The 18,204-nt window shown below is 48.3% G+C and overlaps 1 protein-coding gene across 1 annotated transcript in view; it reads left to right on the plus strand.

The window, feature by feature from the left end:
* Positions 1 to 18,204, plus strand: part of LOC144102139 (uncharacterized) — a 119,639-nt gene that overhangs the window by 20,358 nt on the left and 81,077 nt on the right. The window contains exon 2 of the mRNA XM_077635448.1: positions 9,294 to 9,405. Within this exon, the coding sequence (XP_077491574.1) occupies positions 9,294 to 9,405 (112 nt within the window). The remainder of the gene's footprint in view (positions 1 to 9,293; positions 9,406 to 18,204) is intronic.

Raw genomic sequence — 18,204 nt, forward strand, 5'->3', positions numbered from 1 at the left:
AAAGAAGAAACCAAAAAAATTAAAAAGATTAAAACCCTGACCCTGACATTAATACCCCGAACCCTGACCCTTCTAAGTTATATTTCTAGTTCAACGGGCACCTGTCCCCCTGTTCCCCCTTATATGTTTCAACCTGCATTGCTTGTGACGTTCATTGCCATCAGTGTTTGCCGAGTTCGCACGTTCGCCTACTGCATCGGCATCAAAGTAATACCTGAGGATGTTCAGGTACTGTTTGGGGCTCTTCCACCTTCCATCAATCATGCGAACCGGGTCTGCAAGGTTCTTCGTTCCGAGTGGCAAAGACAAGGCCGTCTTTACAAGGATGCCCTGCATGCTCAGGTTTTCCATCAACGATCACCGCCGGCGGCCAAGCGACGAAAATTGAATGAATACTGCAGCCTGATAGACAGCACCGCAGATAACCTATGGCAATCCAGCTTGTGGAGGCTTCGCTTATTGAAGAGGGATAGGAAACCTGGTCAAGGTTCAAGGGTCCACGTTTTCGGCAACGTCAGGCTTCCGGACTTTGTGCAGCGGACTGTTCAGTTGGGACCGAAGTATGCGGTGCCACCGAAGAAATCAGCGCCTGAACTCTTATCCTTCGTCAAACAAGTCTCGAGTCGTGCCCCGTCCGCAGAGAAGGAATGGTGCAACGTAGAAGGCCTGCATCTTCTAGACAATTGGAAGCCGTCCAGCACGTGTGTTCCGGTGAGGAAGACAGTTAGGTACTTGAAGGACAATGGCTTGTGTATACTACAGTCAGATAAGGAGGGAGGCTTTGCAGTGGTTCCGATAGATTTGTATCGTAAGAAAGCACATGATGCTGTTAATTCAGTGTTTCATCGGCACCAACCTTTCTTAGTGCAAAAGGCAAAAGCACAAGCGAAGAAATTGTGTAAGCAGCTAGATCTGTCCAGGCTTTTGCTCGCAATCACGAATTCAGGAAAATATGCACTTGAGGTGTTTTTCTCAGTCAAGACCCACAAGCCAGAGGCGCCTTTTGGGGTCATCGTCTCCGAACGTGTTTCTTGGCAGAAGGAAGTAGGCCTGTCTTTGCAGACTAAGCTGAAGCTGTTGAAACCTGACGGCCCATTTATGATCAGAAGCTCAGAACAAGTTGTTGACAACCTGAGAGGGCTTCAGGGTGCAGATGTAGGATTGCTTTCAATAGATATAAAGGACCTTTACTACTCTTTGCCTCATCAGCAGCTTTTAGAATGCATTGAAGACTGCATTCATAAATATGGCGCCGTATCGTTTCAAAATGAAGCTGGTATTTCAGTTGATGGTTTTTTGAATGTAGTGTCCCTGTACCTCTCGTCAACCTTTGTTAAGTGGAATGAGGAAGTATATCTGCGAAAAAAGGGAGTGTGTATAGGTTCGTGCATGGCGCCTGCCCTTAGTGACTTGTTTCTTGCGAGCGCAGATAGGAGGATACAGAGTAATCTAGACAGTAAAGTGGTGATAAAAACGTTCCGGTTTGTAGATGATTACTTGGTTGTTCTTCAGAAGAGCAATGGAAGCCTTCTCCAGGTAGCAGAAAGCACTATATCTACCTTCGCGAAGTGTCTTGAGCCACTGTCCATTACTCACGAGCTTCGTGTTGAAGGAATGATCCGTTTCCTTGATTTAAAATTAGTTTCTGTGAGTCGGGTTTGCTGGATGTATGAGCCTAGATGGAATAAGGCTCTCTTACCGTTTACCTCCGCACATACGAAGTTAATCAAGAGAGGAGTAGTAAAAACATGCCTGTCCAATGCAGTCAATAAGTCGTGCACCTGCCTAATGACAACAAGTTTCAATAATCAGGTTCATCGCCTTCAGGAAGCGGGTTACCCGAGGTACCTTGTAGTAGGAGTAGCAGAAAGCATGCGCAGACAAAAGAAAAACACAACGTTAACAGATAAAGAAGGTACCCGCAAAATTGAAGTAATACCTTATATTCACAGGATTTCCCACGGCCTCAAAAAGATTGGAGAGAAAATTGGTGTAAAAATTTGCATGTCAGCCCCAGAAAAACTGTCCCGCATGTGTAAGAACACATGTCCAGACAAGCAGGATAAGAAGGCCTGCTCTGTAAGGCATCAGAACCCATTTGTAACTTGTGCCGATAACGTTATATACAGGTTGCCACTTTCATGTGGCAAGTTGTATATCGGGCAGACAGGCCGGTGCCTGAACAAGCGACTCAGCGAGCACCACAGAAGTGTTAGAGATAAGGGACCGGGTAATCTGGCTCGTCACTGCCGTAGTCACAAGTGCACGCCTAACTTCAAGGAGTGTTCAGTATTAGGAAAAAATAGCAATCAAAAAACGAGGGAAATAATTGATGCGGCAGAGATGGAAAAAGAATGACTGGGAAATTGTATCAGTGATTTTTCGGTGTTTTTATCAATGAAAGACTTAGCTTTCTTAGGTGCAAGGCCGAGGGCGAAAGTGTGAAACTTGTGCACTGTTTAGTAGGTTTTGTTGTTTTTATTTTTTTACTTTTTAATGTTTTATTGTTTTGGTTTTCTTCTTTCCTTGACACATCATGACCTTGACAAGATAATCATTGTTAGTGGTTTGTACGTGCGCAATACCTGACCTTTATAAGGCTGTCAGCGCCAAATAAAGACCATTCAGTGGAAGTAAGCGCTTGTGTTGTGTCCTGTGTATTCTGTGCGCTATGAATCTTCATGCTGATTACCCACTAGCCCGAACCCTGACCCTTCTCCTACTTCGTTTTAGACGTCAGCGTGAGGCATCGTCGCCTTACCGACGGTCTGACTCATCTCTCCATCTCGGGAGTCTCGTCCGACCTTGCTCCCATAGGCATTCGCACGCTGATACCTTCCTCTCAGTTCGAAAAAGTGTTGGCGGATTTCCCGGAGCTCACTAAGCCATGCAACCTCACTCAGGCGCCTAAACATACTGTGACACACCACATCGTCACCCGGGGTCCACCCGCAGCTGCTCGACCGCGCCGCTTGTTTGAAGACCGTCTAGCTATCGCCAAACGTGAGTTTGACCACATGCTGGAGCTCGGCATTATACGCCCGTCGTCCAGCGCGTGGGCGTCTCCGCTGCATCTAGTGCCCAAGCGTGATCCCGGTGACTGGCGTTCCTGCGGCGACTATCGGGCGTTGAATGCCAACACTGTCCACGACGGCTATCCGCTACCCCACATCCAGGACTTTACATTGCGCCTCGCCGGCTGCGCCATTTTTAGCAAAGTTGACCTGGTTAAGGCGTATCACCAAATTCCCATTGAACCCGCCGACATACCTAAGACCGCCATCACGACGCCCTTTGGTTTGTTTGAGTACGTCCAGATGCCTTTTGGACTACGCAATTCGGCTCAAACCTTCCAGCGGTTCATGGCTGAGGTCGCGCGGGGCCTACCGAGTGTATTCGTGTACCTTGACGATGTCCTCATCGCCAGCCTTACACCTCATGATCATGAGCAAGACCTACGTGCTTTGTTCAAGCGTCTACAGCACTACGGCCTGGTTGTGAATGCCTCCAAGTGTGTTTTCGGTGCTTCTGGGCTCGAGTTTTTGGGTCATCACATATCCTCAGTGGGTATCCGCCCTCTCGCGTCCCACGTCCAGACCATCGAGGATTTTCCCCTGCCCACAACCCTGCGCCTCCTGCGACAATTCCTGGGGCTGGTGAATTTCTCCCGCCGCTTTATCCCTCACTGTGCAGAACTACTTCGCCCGCTCACCGACCTCCTCCGGTCAACCGCTGGCCCGTCCTCCGCAATCCCTTGGTCATCAGAAGCCCAGGCCGCCTTTACTGCCGCGAAGCAAGCAGTCGCTAACGCCGTGCTTCTAGTCCATCCGCGCAAAGACGCCCCTACGAGATTGATGGTGGATGCCTCCAGCGTGGCCATCGGAGCCGTCTTACAGCAGTACATTAACTCCGAGTGGAGACCATTGTCTTTTTACTCTCGGAAGATACTTCCTGCTGAGACCCGCTACAGCGTCTTCGGTCGAGAGCTCCTAGCCATCTACTCCGCTATTCAGTACTTTCGGCATTTTGTAGAAGGATGCAAGTTTCACGTGCTAACCGATCATAAACCGCTGGCATATGTGTTCCAAACCAACTCATCGAAGTACGTGTCACGTGAACTCCGTCAGCTCGCTTATATCTCGGAGTTTACTACCGACATCCGGCATGTGAAAGGTGCAGCCAACACCGCCGCTGACGCCCTCTCTCGTATAGTCGCGGTAGACGCTCCATCTTCCATCGTTGACTGGGCCGCATTCTCTTCTTCCCAGCAGAATGACGATGAGCTCGCCGCTTTTCGAGCGAACTCTCGTTCTCTCCGATTACGGCTTGTGCCCCATCCTTGCTCGCCTGAGCCCTTGTGGTGCGATGTTTCAACGGACTTTCCTCGCCCTTTTGTTCCGGCTTCACTACGCCGTCCTATCTTCCATTCTCTCCATGACATATACCATCCAGGCATTCGAGCTACTCACCGCCTTCTCACCCAGCGCTATGTTTGGCCCGGATATAAATAAATAAAATAAATAAAGATGTGCGTGCTTGGACGCGCCGGTGCCTACCCTGTCAGTCGACCAAGATCGGTCGACATACCAATACCCCTTTCAAGCCTTTCTACCCCCTGGCCATCGTTTCGACCATGTTCATCTCGACATCGTGGGCCCTCTACCCATCTCTCGAGGCTACCGCTATATCTTGACCATAGTCGACCGCTTCACTCGCTGGCCGGAGGCAGTCCCCATTCCTGACATCACCGCAGAGACTGTTTCGCGCGCCTTCATTTCTGCGTGGGTATCTCGATTTGGGTGTCCTGGCACTGTGACAACCGACCGTGGACGCCAGTTTGAGTCCTCCCTGTTTGCTTCCCTTAATAATATTCTCGACGCCAGGCACTGCCGTACCACTGCATATCACCTGTGTGCTAACGGCATGGTGGAACGCCTTCACCGCCAATTGAAGGCCGCCCTCGCTGCCCGCCTCAATTGCGCCTCCTGGGTCGACTCCTTGCCCCTTGTGCTCCTTGGTCTAAGGGCCGTCATTCGAGAAGACTTACAGTGCTCAGCTGCAGAGCTCGCGTATGGAAGTGCTTTGCGTCTTCCAGGCGACTTCTTTACATCCCAGCAGCTTCCAGCCCAGTCCCAAGAATTCCTCCAACGCCTGCTGGACTGCGTTAAAGACCTCCGGCCTACTCCCCCACGTCCGTCCCGCCACCATACCATTTTCGTACACCCCGACCTGGCCACTTCGACCCACGTTTTTGCGCGCCGCGACGCTGTCCGAGCTCCACTCACATCGGCTTACGACGGACCTTTCCGCGTTCTCCGCCGCACCCCGAAAACCGCCACCATCCTCCAAAACGGCCGCGAAGAGACCGTCAGTCTAGACCGCCTTAAACCGGCTTACATGGAGACCGCCCTGGAACGACTCCCAGCGCCGCCTGACCGAGTGCTCGAGTGCCATCGCCGGCCCTCCGTCCGTTTCGACTTCCAGTCTAGGCGGGGGCCCTGTAGCACCCTCTCTTGGGCGGCGCCGACAACCCGGTTGCTTGGTCCGTCTTGCTTGGTTACATGGCGACACATTAATTGCAATGAGTGGAGAGAACAACATTTGTTTCAACAGTACCCGTTTATTTACGGCTATGTTACAAAGTGGTCGGCATTTGCGCCCCAGTAGAAGATACAAATTCACACTCTGAATCATGCAAGAGTCCACACCTCTGAACACTGATGGTGTTCCGTCTTGCTTGCTTATATGGCGAAACATTAATTGCAATGAGTGGAGAGGACATATGTTTCAACAGTACCCGTTTATTTACGGTTATGTTACAAAGTGGTAGGCAGGTGCGCCCCAGTAGAAGATACAAATTCAAACTCTGAATCACGCCAGAGTCCACACCTCTGGACACTGATGGTGTTCCGTCTTGCTTGCTTACATGGCGACACATTAATTGCAATGAGTGGAGACGAGAACAATTGTTTCAAGAATACCCGTTTATTTACGGTTATGTTACAATGTGGTAGGCAGGTGCGCCCCAGTAGAAGATACAAATTCAAACTCTGTATCAAGCAAGAGTCCACACCTCTGAACACTGATGGTGTTTCGTCTTGCTTGCTTATATGGCGAAACATTAATTGCAATGAGTGGAGAGGACAACATTTGTTTCAAGAGTACCCGTTTATTTACGGATATGTTACAAAGTGTTAGGCATGAGCGCCCCAGTAGAAGATGCAAATTCAAACTCTGAATCATGCAAGAGTCCACGCCTCTGAACACTGATGGTGTTCCGTCTTGCTTGCTTATAAGGCGAAACATTAATTGCAATGAGTGGAGAGGACATTTGTTTCAACAGTACCCGTTTATTTACGCTTATGTTACAAAGTGGTCGGCATTTGCGCCTAAGTAGAAGATACAAATTCAAACTCTGAATCAGGCAAGAGTCCACACCTCTGAACACTGATGGTGTTCCGTCTTGCTTGCTTACATGGCGACACATTATTTGCAATGAGTGGAGAGGACAACATTAGTTTCAACAGTACTCGTTTATTTACGGTTACGTTACAAAGTGGTCGGCAGGTGCGCCCCCGTAGAGGATACAAATTCAAACTCTGAATCAGGCCAGAGTCCACACCGAGCGGAATCCACATCAGCCTCCGACAATTCAAGAGTCAAACACAAACTACAAGCTTAACACTGCGGAATCAGGCGACAATCCACCACCAGCCAGGTATCTGCCTCGCACGCTTTCAAACAGGCTCGAATCTGCACAAAGCCGGATCTCCTCCAGCCTCTGAGTCAAGACCGGCTCGGACAGTCTCGTTCGCTCTCCGTGACGCAAATGCCCTAGCTGTCTTTCGGGCTCGCGCATTCCGTCCATTTCGCCCCACTTCGCCCCATTTTCTCACTTCTTACTAATCACTGCTTTTCCAGCGTTCCCTGAAGAAATGAAACATTGGAAAACCAAGGCAAAATTACAACTACTCACGTGCCATTTCCACCGACCGGAGTTAAGATACAAAAATACCCTCTCACGTGTGGCGCCTCGGCTCTGTCAGCGCCGGAGCATTGAAGCTCAACTTGTTTTTCGACAAACGCGGAGACTCGTGTTCCCAGCATGCAGTTTCCAGTAGCCATCTCCAAGGGCTTCGATTTCAAACGCAATGAGGGCGTACTCCGGAACAGTTTGAATGCGCGACCCGAAAGGCGAAAAAATGCTGCCCATTGAATCCGCGTTATTTACCATTGAAATTCCCATGCTCTTCTCATTTTCAAACTGTATTTTGAATATTTAAACTAGAGCAGAAGCTATTACTGACTGCCTGAGTCAAAAATAGTATGCAATAACAAATTCATCTAAAAAATTTCGGCTTCAATTCTAGTCAAGGCGATGGAAATACGTCACTAGTATTTCTGTTATTATTTCATAGGTTATTACATGAGGCTGACCAGTGAAGGCATCAAACATCCCTCCATTGTTCCAAGCGACTTTAAGTAGAGCGTACGGCGCTTTCTTTTCCCACATGCATGACGCATCACAAGTCCTTAAAAGAGCGTCGCCCTGCCATTGTTACCACAGCGGTAAGAAAAGTATGACCAAACTTTGGCGTCAACAATCAGCTTAAACCAGTAATTTCGGCATAATGCCGCACTACTAGCTACTCTAGTTGCACCGTACGCGGCTACTGTATTTCCTGGAAATTGTTTTTGTTGTTTGCCTCACAAAACTGGCATGCCCAGATGGCTTGTCACCGTCCTTTATGGACCTACCTGCTGCATTGGGCGTCCCAGCAGGGTCTTGCGCGTCAAAATAAACTTGCCCTGTGTACGTCAACCGTTAGTTGGTGACAGTATGTTGGGGTAACATGTAAAAACATGTTTCCTCTTCACGATATGCATTATTTATATGGTAGAATACGATGAATTAAGTGATAAAAGAGAGCTCCCACTGTCGTAATAACAAAAGCCAAGGTAGCAAAATCGAATGACCCGCCGGCCAGGAGGTAAAGCTGAGTCAGCAAAGCGGTCCTCTCCAGTGGGTCGTCATCTTACAACTCATTTCCTTGCCAGCGCTGTTGTTTCTTGCTAAGTCAAGGATGGGTAAAGTTTTATCTGGATTAATAATATGAAAGTCTTATTTGCATTTTACGTTTTTAATTATACTTTTTGATGTTTATCATAACGATTGGGGGCCTTTATTTAATATTGGAGGATTGTGAACGATGCCCACGAGTTTCTCTTCGAGTTTCTGTTTTAAATTTCTGCTTTTGAGCGTGTTTTCGGCTCGCTTAAGGGGACTAAGCTATGGGGTTACGGCACTTAAGGCTAGGAACCGCATACGACAAAGAGCCACTTGCGCTCTCATACCCCGCGATGCCACCTTCGCGCGTTGTACGCTAGGCAAAAGCTGCAAAAGGACCAGTCATGTGGCCGCGCTTGTGGACGAACGTGCCAAATGACGCATCAGTTCATTTCTCGGCGGGCTTTACCTTCCATAACGTAAGCTGCGTGAACTGCATGAGCAGCCCTTCATGCTCGAGGTTGTAGGCCAACTCGTTCGCAGCATGACTACACCGCACTTCTTTTGCACATTCGAAGAATCTCTTGGCATGCACACACCCTCAGATGTTGCCCAACACGTTTCTTCTAGAGAAAGCCACTTTTGCTGCGCACTCAGGACCTGTTGTTTTTCAACCCTTGCAACATGTCATACGGGCAAGGAATAACTGATGTGCTTTCCTCTCCTGTTCTTGTGCATAGTGAAAGGGGAATATACAGCCGACAAATAAACACTACGCATTAAAGAAAACGCAAGGCTGTGCACTGCGTGTCGTTTATTTGCCGGCTTTGGACCCTTGCATCACGAACCAGCGACTCGCTCAGAAACAAATCATTTTTCTTGTGAAACTTCCTTCAACACTCAATGCCCAAAACAGTTTCAACGGTTGAATAGTGCCTGTGTGTCTTCCATGTACTCTCTCCGTCCATTGTTCCTTGCTATGTTTTTATGGAGGGGGAATAAGCTCCATTTATGCGACTTTTTTTCACACATACTTGAGCAGCTGTTCCGGTTTTTTAAGAAAGGAAACGGTGCAGTATCTGTCTCACATCATGGCGGACACCTGAACCGCGCCGTAAGGGAAGGGGTAAAGGAGGGACTGAAAGAAGAAAGGAACAAAGCTGTGCAGATTGGGTTTTTGCGCAGTTAAGCTGTTTGGATAATTATGTAACGCCCGAAAGGGTCTCTAGGGTAAATAAATGAAATGAAATGTCATTTATCTTTTTGTGCTGTCTACCACTGGCAGGAAAATGTCTGCACGAAGGGAAGAAAATGGACCACGGCGCGATCGTCCGAAGCAGCGATCCATGCGAAGAGTACCGCTGTGATGCCGACAAGAAAATGATTCTTTTCGCCCTGTAAGTAAGCCTACAGTGTCGAAAAAAAGGTATAGCGCGCTCAGGGGGTGGTCGTGAGCGAAGCGTTCCACTTTTACGACACAAAGTGGGGCCACCAAAGCAGGAAAAAATTAATTTAACTATGATGATGGTACGTGTGGAGTGTGTGGTAAATCTGTAGAAGCAACTAACGTCTTAAACTATAAGGTTCCGCTATCCACCCGGATATTGCAGACAAAGTCACTCTCCCTGAGGCTCTAGGGTTTAGGGGTAACAATATGCTAATGTGAATGAATCTCAGGCAGAAGTTAGCAAAAGACGACTGAAATATAGGGAGAAAGGTGATGCAAGGTTACAAGTGGAGGAAAAAAATGGCATTAGAAGATAATAGCGAATTTAGAGACTGATTTATTACACCGATAGCTCAATTTATCTAATTAGATAAATATAAAGAGAATAAGCCCAGCATGGTGGCAACTGCCACGCCCTCGTTTCCGAGGTGACGATCCCGTCTTCCACACATGCATCCTCCTCAAGCCATGCACTGAGTTGCAACCCATTCCCCGAAAGACATGGGCTCGATACCGGTCGCCGAAGTCGCATTTCGGTGGAGGCGAGAAACCAGAAGCCCGTGTACTGGGCGATGTCAGTGTACTTTAAAGAACCACTGGTGGTCTAAATCTTCCGGAGTCCTTCACTAGGCGTCCGTGATAGCCTGGTTCGCTTTCGGACGTTAAACCTCCATAAAACCAAACTAAAAGCGAACCATTCCTAACATCGTGCTGGCCCGATATGTCGTACGGTCTCGCCCAGCTCTGTCTTCTTGGATTTACTTTTCCTCGATGCCATCCGTTCTAGGCAGATTAATTAACAACGCAGGGCGCCTGCTTCGCAGCGAAACTGCCAACAGAAGGCGCTCGAATCTGTTCAAAGCTCGGTGCTGCAATCGTTCCATGCTTATCCCAAGCTTTTCTTGCGGTATGTGGACTAAAAGTAAGCAAAGCCGAAACTTACGCGAGTTTTTTTTTTTATGAGGCGATGTTTATTGCCTCAGGGCATAAAAACTATGAAGTGAGAGATGAGTAAGATGCTTAAATAAATGAAAAAAGGTTGGCTGATTTGATGAAATCAAGAAGTGAACGATGATATGGACCCTGTGTCCAGGCAACATAGCAACCCGGATTGTCCGGTGGGAGTCCCACTGCCGCCAGGTGCCGAATTCTCGTCGGCTTCAGCGCCAGGCAGTCCCACAACAGGTGGAGGATATCCACCTCACAGTCTCTGTTCTTGCAGACTGGACACCCGAGGCGGGGCTATAAATCTTTGAAATGCGGCCACTTGCGTGTCACAGCTGGGCAACCCCGACCCGTATCCTCCGAAGCCAACCTCCTCTGCACGGGTACGGCCACAGGGTTAATGTATGAAGAAAAAGGAACGCCGACCAAAAGGTTGTTGTTTAAAACGAAGACGTTTCGGCTTCCATGCGGAAGCCTTGATCACACTGCACTTGAGTGATGAAAGGTTGGCCATACGACCGTCGTAGCGTAATGAAATCTAAAGTCTGACGAAAACTCGTCTGGTCGGGTAGAAGATTCATGTATGAAGAAAAAGGAACGCCGACCAAAAGGTTGTTGTTTAAAACGAAGACGTTTCGGCTTCCATGCGGAAGCCTTGATCACACTGCACTTGAGTGATGAAAGGTTGGCCATACGACCGTCGTAGCGTAATGAAATCTAAAGTCTGACGAAAACTCGTCTGGTCGGGTAGAAGATTCATGTATGAAGAAAAAGGAACGCCGACCAAAAGGTTGTTGTTTAAAACGAAGACGTTTCGGCTTCCATGCGGAAGCCTTGATCACACTGCACTTGAGTGATGAAAGGTTGGCCATACGACCGTCGTAGCGTAATGAAATCTAAAGTCTGACGAAAACTCGTCTGGTCGGGTAGAAGATTCATGTATGAAGAAAAAGGAACGCCGACCAAAAGGTTGTTGTTTAAAACGAAGACGTTTCGGCTTCCATGCGGAAGCCTTGATCACACTGCACTTGAGTGATGAAAGGTTGGCCATACGACCGTCGTAGCGTAATGAAATCTAAAGTCTGACGAAAACTCGTCTGGTCGGGTAGAAGATTCATGCATGAAGAAAAAGGAACGCCGACCAAAAGGTTGTTGTTTAAAACGAAGACGTTTCGGCTTCCATGCGGAAGCCTTGATCACACTGCACTTGAGTGATGAAAGGTTGGCCATACGACCGTCGTAGCGTAATGAAATCTAAAGTCTGACGAAAACTCGTCTGGTCGGGTAGAAGATTCATGTATGAAGAAAAAGGAACGCCGACCAAAAGGTTGTTGTTTAAAACGAAGACGTTTCGGCTTCCATACGGAAGCCGAGTGATCAAGGCTTCCGTATGGAAGCCGAAACGTCTTCGTTTTAAACAACACCCTTTTGGTCGGCGTTCCTTTTTCTTCATACATGAATCTTCTACCCGACCAGACGAGTTTTCGTCAGACTTTAGATTTCAGGGGAGGGTTACCGCAACGGAGGGATTAGAGCACCATAATATTAAATCAGCGCTAAGCAACAAGGACGAAGAACGAAGGGAACACACACACGCACATAAAACTGACTTTTGAACCAGACCAAGTGTGTTGGCAATATTCCCTCCGAAGCGAGAAGCCCCTACTGAACTATTAGTTGTTCCATTCAAAACTGGTAAAAGCTGGAATTGTTACTATTCGTTTAAGTACGGCAGTAAACAAATCTTGTCTTCATCAAATGAGCAGCAGTCTCCTAGCCCAAGTGCGCAAGCGCAGAGAAGCAGGATACCCGGACTCGGTTACTGTGTCAAGTGCTGATAAAGTATTAAAAGCGGTGAAGTCCTCTGAGCGCACCTCAGATGTGGAGTCTAGTCAAAAAGAGAGTGACTGTCATGCCATATGTTCACAACCTGTCGCAACAGTTTAAAAAAGTGGGGGCTAAGTACGGAGTTAATGTTCTTTTTCAGCTCCTAATAAACTATGCAAAGTAGGGGCCGCAGTACAAAGAAAAATTGAAGGACATAGAAAGAGAAAAGTGTGTAACATCAACCATGTAAATCAATATGTCCAGTGCAGGACTGGCATTGTCTACCAGATCCCATTGTCATGTGGTTCTACGTACATAGGCCAGTCTTGCCGATGTATTAATGTACGCCTCATGGAGTACGCCAATTCCTTCAGAAAAAAAAGAGACTAACCTAGCCAAGCATTGCTTCACTTGTAAATGCACACCGTATTTTGTCGACACGGAAGTGTGTTTTCGCACAATGACTGCGCACAAGAGAGATATCAGAGGCCTTCCATATCATAAGAAATACAAGTTGTTGCGTCAGCACACCTTCAGTAACCCCAACCTCCAAGGAAATAAGCTTGTTGCACAGGGGATAGCATATCGGCGATAACTGCACGAGCCTTTGATGCGGTGTGTGTTTTTATTTGTATTTTTAGATGAGTACATCTGTGTTTGACCATGCGCATGTGCGTAGTTCTTGTGTGCGTATAAATTTACCTGCTTACTTCATATAAAATTTAGTTGTAAGATCAGCGCCTGTGTGTGTGTTCCCTTCGTTCTTCGTCCTTGTTGCTTAGCGCTGTTTTAATATTATGGAGCATTTCCAACTCGCCCAATCTTCCGTTCTTCTACAGATTAGAGCACGTGTGCGGCGCCGGAGGTATTCCTTTCTTGTTAAAAGGAGGGTGGTGTCATCTAGAGTGAGGACTGGAGGCAAAGACGAGGTTGGGGTCGAAAGGCGGGTCGCAGTATCTGCGCGGCTTTGTGCGGTCAGGAGGTCACGCGGGACACGCTCAATACCGATTTGCTGCGGGATGCGTGCCGCTAGACGATGGATGTCTTGGCAAATTTCTGGGGTGCGACTGACTCGTCGTAGTGGGCGTGTGATGTGGAGGGCGTCGGTGAGAATGAAAATGCGGCCGTGGGAACGGTGGTCACTCAGCGAAGTGCCTCTTGAACCGCAAGCATCTCCGCACAGAAGGAGTAAGGAGGTTCTGAGAGGCGAAACCTTGACATTTTGTTCAGAGCAGGCTTGCAAGGACAGTAAACCGCCGTTGTTGTTTCGCAGGCCCGGATGCTTGCGTAAACGTACATAACGATGGAGCCATGCGGCAAACTGGCGTCTTGCTCTGTAATTCGGTCGCGAAACGACGATGGCGCGCGGGTAGATGATGGCCGACGTAGATCAGTTGGCTTGTTGTGGCTTAGCTGCACAAAACGCCAGGGAGGAAGAACTGGCGGGGGTAGCTGTAGAATAGAGTGCGATGAAGCATATGCCCTGAGTGCACACCTGGTGTGTGTAAGTCTTGACTTTAGGCGGCGAGCATCGCGTCGTTGCTGCACCAGCTCAAGAACACGCGCAGCTGATTAGCTGCGCGTGTTCTTGGGGCGCCACGATCGGGGTAATGCGGGGAAAGCAAGTGATGACCCTCATTGCCTCTCGATTAACAGCTTCTAGACGATCCCATTGAGCTATCCTCAAATCCTGGAATTGGGCTTGAAAAACGAGGCGCGGTTGCACAACCACCCGCACCAACTCTCGTGCAACATGACAGCGGGCTCCGCCTGTTTTACGAGCAATGCGTCTAATCAGACCCAGCGCCGGAATTGCTTGCTTTTTAGCCAGAGAAAGCCAAGCAGTACCTGTTCCTGACTCGCGTATTGTCAAGCCCGAGATTTTTGCGGTCGAACTTTATTGAATTGGAACTCCGGATAGATGGAGACGAATTGGTGTTGCAGCCCGTTTACGGTGCCCCCAACGGTTGGCGACTGACACGAACGTGGTTTTGCTCACTGAAAGCTGCAGACCAATTGAAGAAGCAAAAGTCGACGTAATATCTATGGCTGATTGTAGGCCTGCTGCTTGAGTCATCAGGTCGTTGTGAGTGCTCCACACCGTTATATCATCAGCATACAATAAGAACTTAATCTCAAAGACTTCATGTAAGCGCAAAGCAAGGGGGATAAAAGCAATATTAAATAATGTTGGAGATAACGCCGATCCCCGGGGAACGCCGCGTAAAGGCACAAATGATCCGACGGCCTCACCACCGAGGAGTATGGCAAAGTGTCGGCCTTCAAGGAAGGATTTAACAAAATTGCGCCCTCTAACGGGGAAATCCAGCATGTCAAGCGATTCCAGGATGGCAGCATGAGTGATATTATCGTACGCCTTTTCAACGTCCATGGCCAGTACAGTACGTACATTGTGGCTGCGAGTTGAGGCCAGAACTGCTGACGCCAAGGCAGCCAGTCCATCTTCTGTACCCATGGACGTACGAAAGCCAATTTGGGTGGGATGGTAGAAACCATGGTGCTCAAGCCACCACGACAGTCGTGTGGCAAGCATTTTTTCGGTAAGCTTGCATAATGTTGGCGTAAGCGATATAGGCCGGAAATTTAACAAGGTATGGACAGACCTCGGAAATTTGAATAACGTTTACGGCGGAAAAATAGCTCGAAAGGAACACGAGGGATGGAAAGGGAACCAGTTGCGAGTTAGGACTTGTGTGGGTCATTCCCTTTCCGTCCCTCGTGTTCCTTTTGCGCTATTTTTTCATCATGAGGTATGGGGACGATTGTTTGTCTGTAATTCACCGCAAGAGCGCCAAACCATTTCTGCATCATCTAAATCCTTCTCGACCAACAGTTCAACTCACAATTGCAGAAGTCTCCGAAAGGATTGCTTTCCTTTATGTCCGTGTTCTCCGCACTCCCGATGGTATTGCCACTACCGTTTTCAGGAAACCCACACACACACCGGGAAGTACTTGGATTTTCAATGTTCCCACCCCATGGCTGTACAACATGAACTGGTGGGCGAGTTGGTCAGACATTTTTCGCGTACATACTATGGCCAACAAATAATTGCGCACACGCTGCCAAGCATTCTTAACCGCTTCCACTCGGAAGGCGTGGATGTGGAAAGGCTTAAAAACAACCGCATTTCACTGATATTATCATGTCATAGTGAACATTTGTGATGTCAATGAAATAATCAATGTGCGTAATTTTTTCATTTCGTTGAAATTATTAGTGTTTTCGCATTAGACATGCGCTGGGTATGTATGTCTCTCTTCCACGTATATTTGTCCGAATCTCATTTTTTATATTTCTTTTTTTCCCAGGAAAAAAAATGATTGTCCTTTGCCTGGTGTTTTTGTAAACGTCTAGGCTTTGAAACCTGTAGTCTTGTATGCAGTATTTAATCTTTTTTTTTCTGTAATCTTGTAACGGGATATATGCAAGCTGTTACTGTTGCCTTTGCCTTTGGGGGGATGGAGCGCTGTCAAGCTGTGTTAAAACAGCTTTTTCTCCACCCTCCTTTTTTACTTTCTGTGTGGAATAAATAAATGTTCAAATTCAAATTCAAATTCAAGACATGGTTCTTGTAAACCAGCGCAACGGCTCGAAGCCAAACAGAAAGGGACAAAACACAGTGCTAACAACAGAATGATTTTATTCAGGGCACCATGCAGTGGTCAAATACAGCTGGTATCGCAGAATAACGGAAAACAGAGAAATCAAGAAAAAATAAGAAAAAATAAGAAAAATAATTGTTTCACAGCCTAATAATTGTGATTGTGCGAAAGCTTTACCGAAGCACGTGGTCTATGACATTAGGTATCCGTGCTCTTTTTGCGAGATAGCAACAGAAGCGCTGTGTTTTGTCCCCTTCTGTTTGGCTTCGAGCCGTTGCTCTGGTTTACAAGAACCACCCCATGGGCCACAAACGTTCCGTTGCGTGCGCTCTATGCACCCGTGCAGCTCGTCATTGCTCCAGTCCCGGTCCGCGCTCTTTGTTCCGGTCTGTTCCGAGCAGAAAAAAAGTCCGCGTCGACCTCGTGGAGAATGGTTATCCACGACAACTGCTGCAAAACTAACAACGCCGCTCTCTGCAACCTGCCGATCCCCGACTCATCAGCCAACAGAAGCGCGCGAGCGTGCCTTACGCCCGGGGGACAAGTGAAGCTCTGGCACGAATATTTGCGAAATGCGACAGGCGATTTGCGCACGTGCCGTCCAGCAGGCTGAAACAGCAGCTCTGTAGCGTAAAAGATCGTCTGGAGCGCCCACGTTACCCCGAAGTTGTGTGCAAGATCCCCTGCAGAAAATGCTATTCTTCATGCATTGGCGAGTCAGGCGGTTTTAAAAGAAGATTAAGAGACCATAACAACTACGTGAAGAAATGTCGTACGTCATCCAACCTCCTAGCAGAGCATGCTCAATTTATGAATCACAGCACTGACTGGAAAAACGCCACAATTCTGGACACAATAAAACTTTACCGTCACGACTGCTTTTAGAATGTTTTTATACACAGTGTACGAGCAACGCTATTAACAGGACCAGGAGTAATCTACCGGATAACTATGTGCACTCACTGCGCTATCAAGTGCGCATATAAGAAGCGGTCCATTCCGTCCATCGTCATTGCGAGCAAAGGATCCGTAGGGATCTCGAGACGTCATGTTTTAAAGCGATTTTTCGGCGAGTGTATGTTTTCTTCAACCATAGAAGGCGCGAATGTTACGGGCGCAAGTAAATACAAGTTAATACTCTGCGGACCAGGGAGATCTTCATGTGCGGACTTTTAGACGCGGCCCTTCGCTTTCCGCTAGCGGGACGAAGGTTCTTGGGAACGTTTTCCGCGACTTGGTCCCCTCCTGCAGCTGAGTTTCCCGCTGCCCTAGAATGGGCGAACATTCGCTCGTAACATTCGCTGGCGAGTAGGACCACCTCGATTCCTTTCGTGTTTTCTCGCAGGATGCGTTACTGCTGCTGCAGCAACAAATGCAATTTCGTGTTAGCCACTGCCATTGATCCTTTGTTCCCACAGGACATGCCCAAGAGGCACTTGGGTTTGGGCTAGTTGGTGCACAACTTCTGGGTGATCTCACGACGGCGCGAAAAGAACAAGGACGAAGCAGGCACAAGAACACAACAGGAGTTGCAATTTGGCGCCTATCCTGTTGTGTTCTTGTGCCTCTTTCGTTCTTGTTCTTTTCGCGCCGTCCTGCGATCACCCAGGGGCCATGCCCGCCGTGATTGGCGCACGCTCAGTGGCGCTCGGGATCACGGGGTGAGGTCGACAGTTTCGATGGTCAGCGACGTATAAGCTGGGAGAACGTATTTTTCCTTCCTCCCATCCAACATTCACATTGAGAGACTAAAAGCGCCGAGTGGCGCACGCATCGCTGCGCACGCCTGTCATTAAGACCTTTCTAGTATTTCTGTGTCCGAAGCGTGCCGATTCACTTTTTCCCGTGTCTTGTCTTCTTTCTCTCCCGGCCGCTCTACTTGATTGCTTGTTTCTCTCCGATTTTTCTCCTGGACAGGGCTTCTTTTTTTCTTCTGTTTCAATCTCACTGCCCGCAACAGCGTCCCCTCGCGCCTTTTTACCACTACCTTTTTCCTTTCTTCTGCCGTCGCTGCCGCTCTATTCGTTATCTCATCTTTCTGTGCTGTCCCCTTCGATCGTTGTCCTCGGACGGGCCTCATCCACACGACGGCTCTGGGTGTGCTCCATATAACGGCTCATGCAGTAATAAAGCCTCAATATATAACACTTGCGTCAAGTAGACCGTAATAGGTCTTTAGCCGCACGACAATATAGCCTTCCTGAGCGGGGCCAGCGCGGTGGGGTTCAAATAACGGAGTAAATACTCATTGACACCCGCCCGAGCGCAGCGATAAGACTACAAAGGAAAGCTCTTTCTGAGAGAGCTGTTGGCTTTCCTTTGTAGCCGTACGGCTGCGCTCGGGTGGATGT

This window comes from Amblyomma americanum, chromosome 8, assembly GCF_052857255.1.
Source record: "Amblyomma americanum isolate KBUSLIRL-KWMA chromosome 8, ASM5285725v1, whole genome shotgun sequence".
Classification (NCBI taxonomy): Eukaryota; Metazoa; Arthropoda; class Arachnida; order Ixodida; family Ixodidae; genus Amblyomma; species Amblyomma americanum.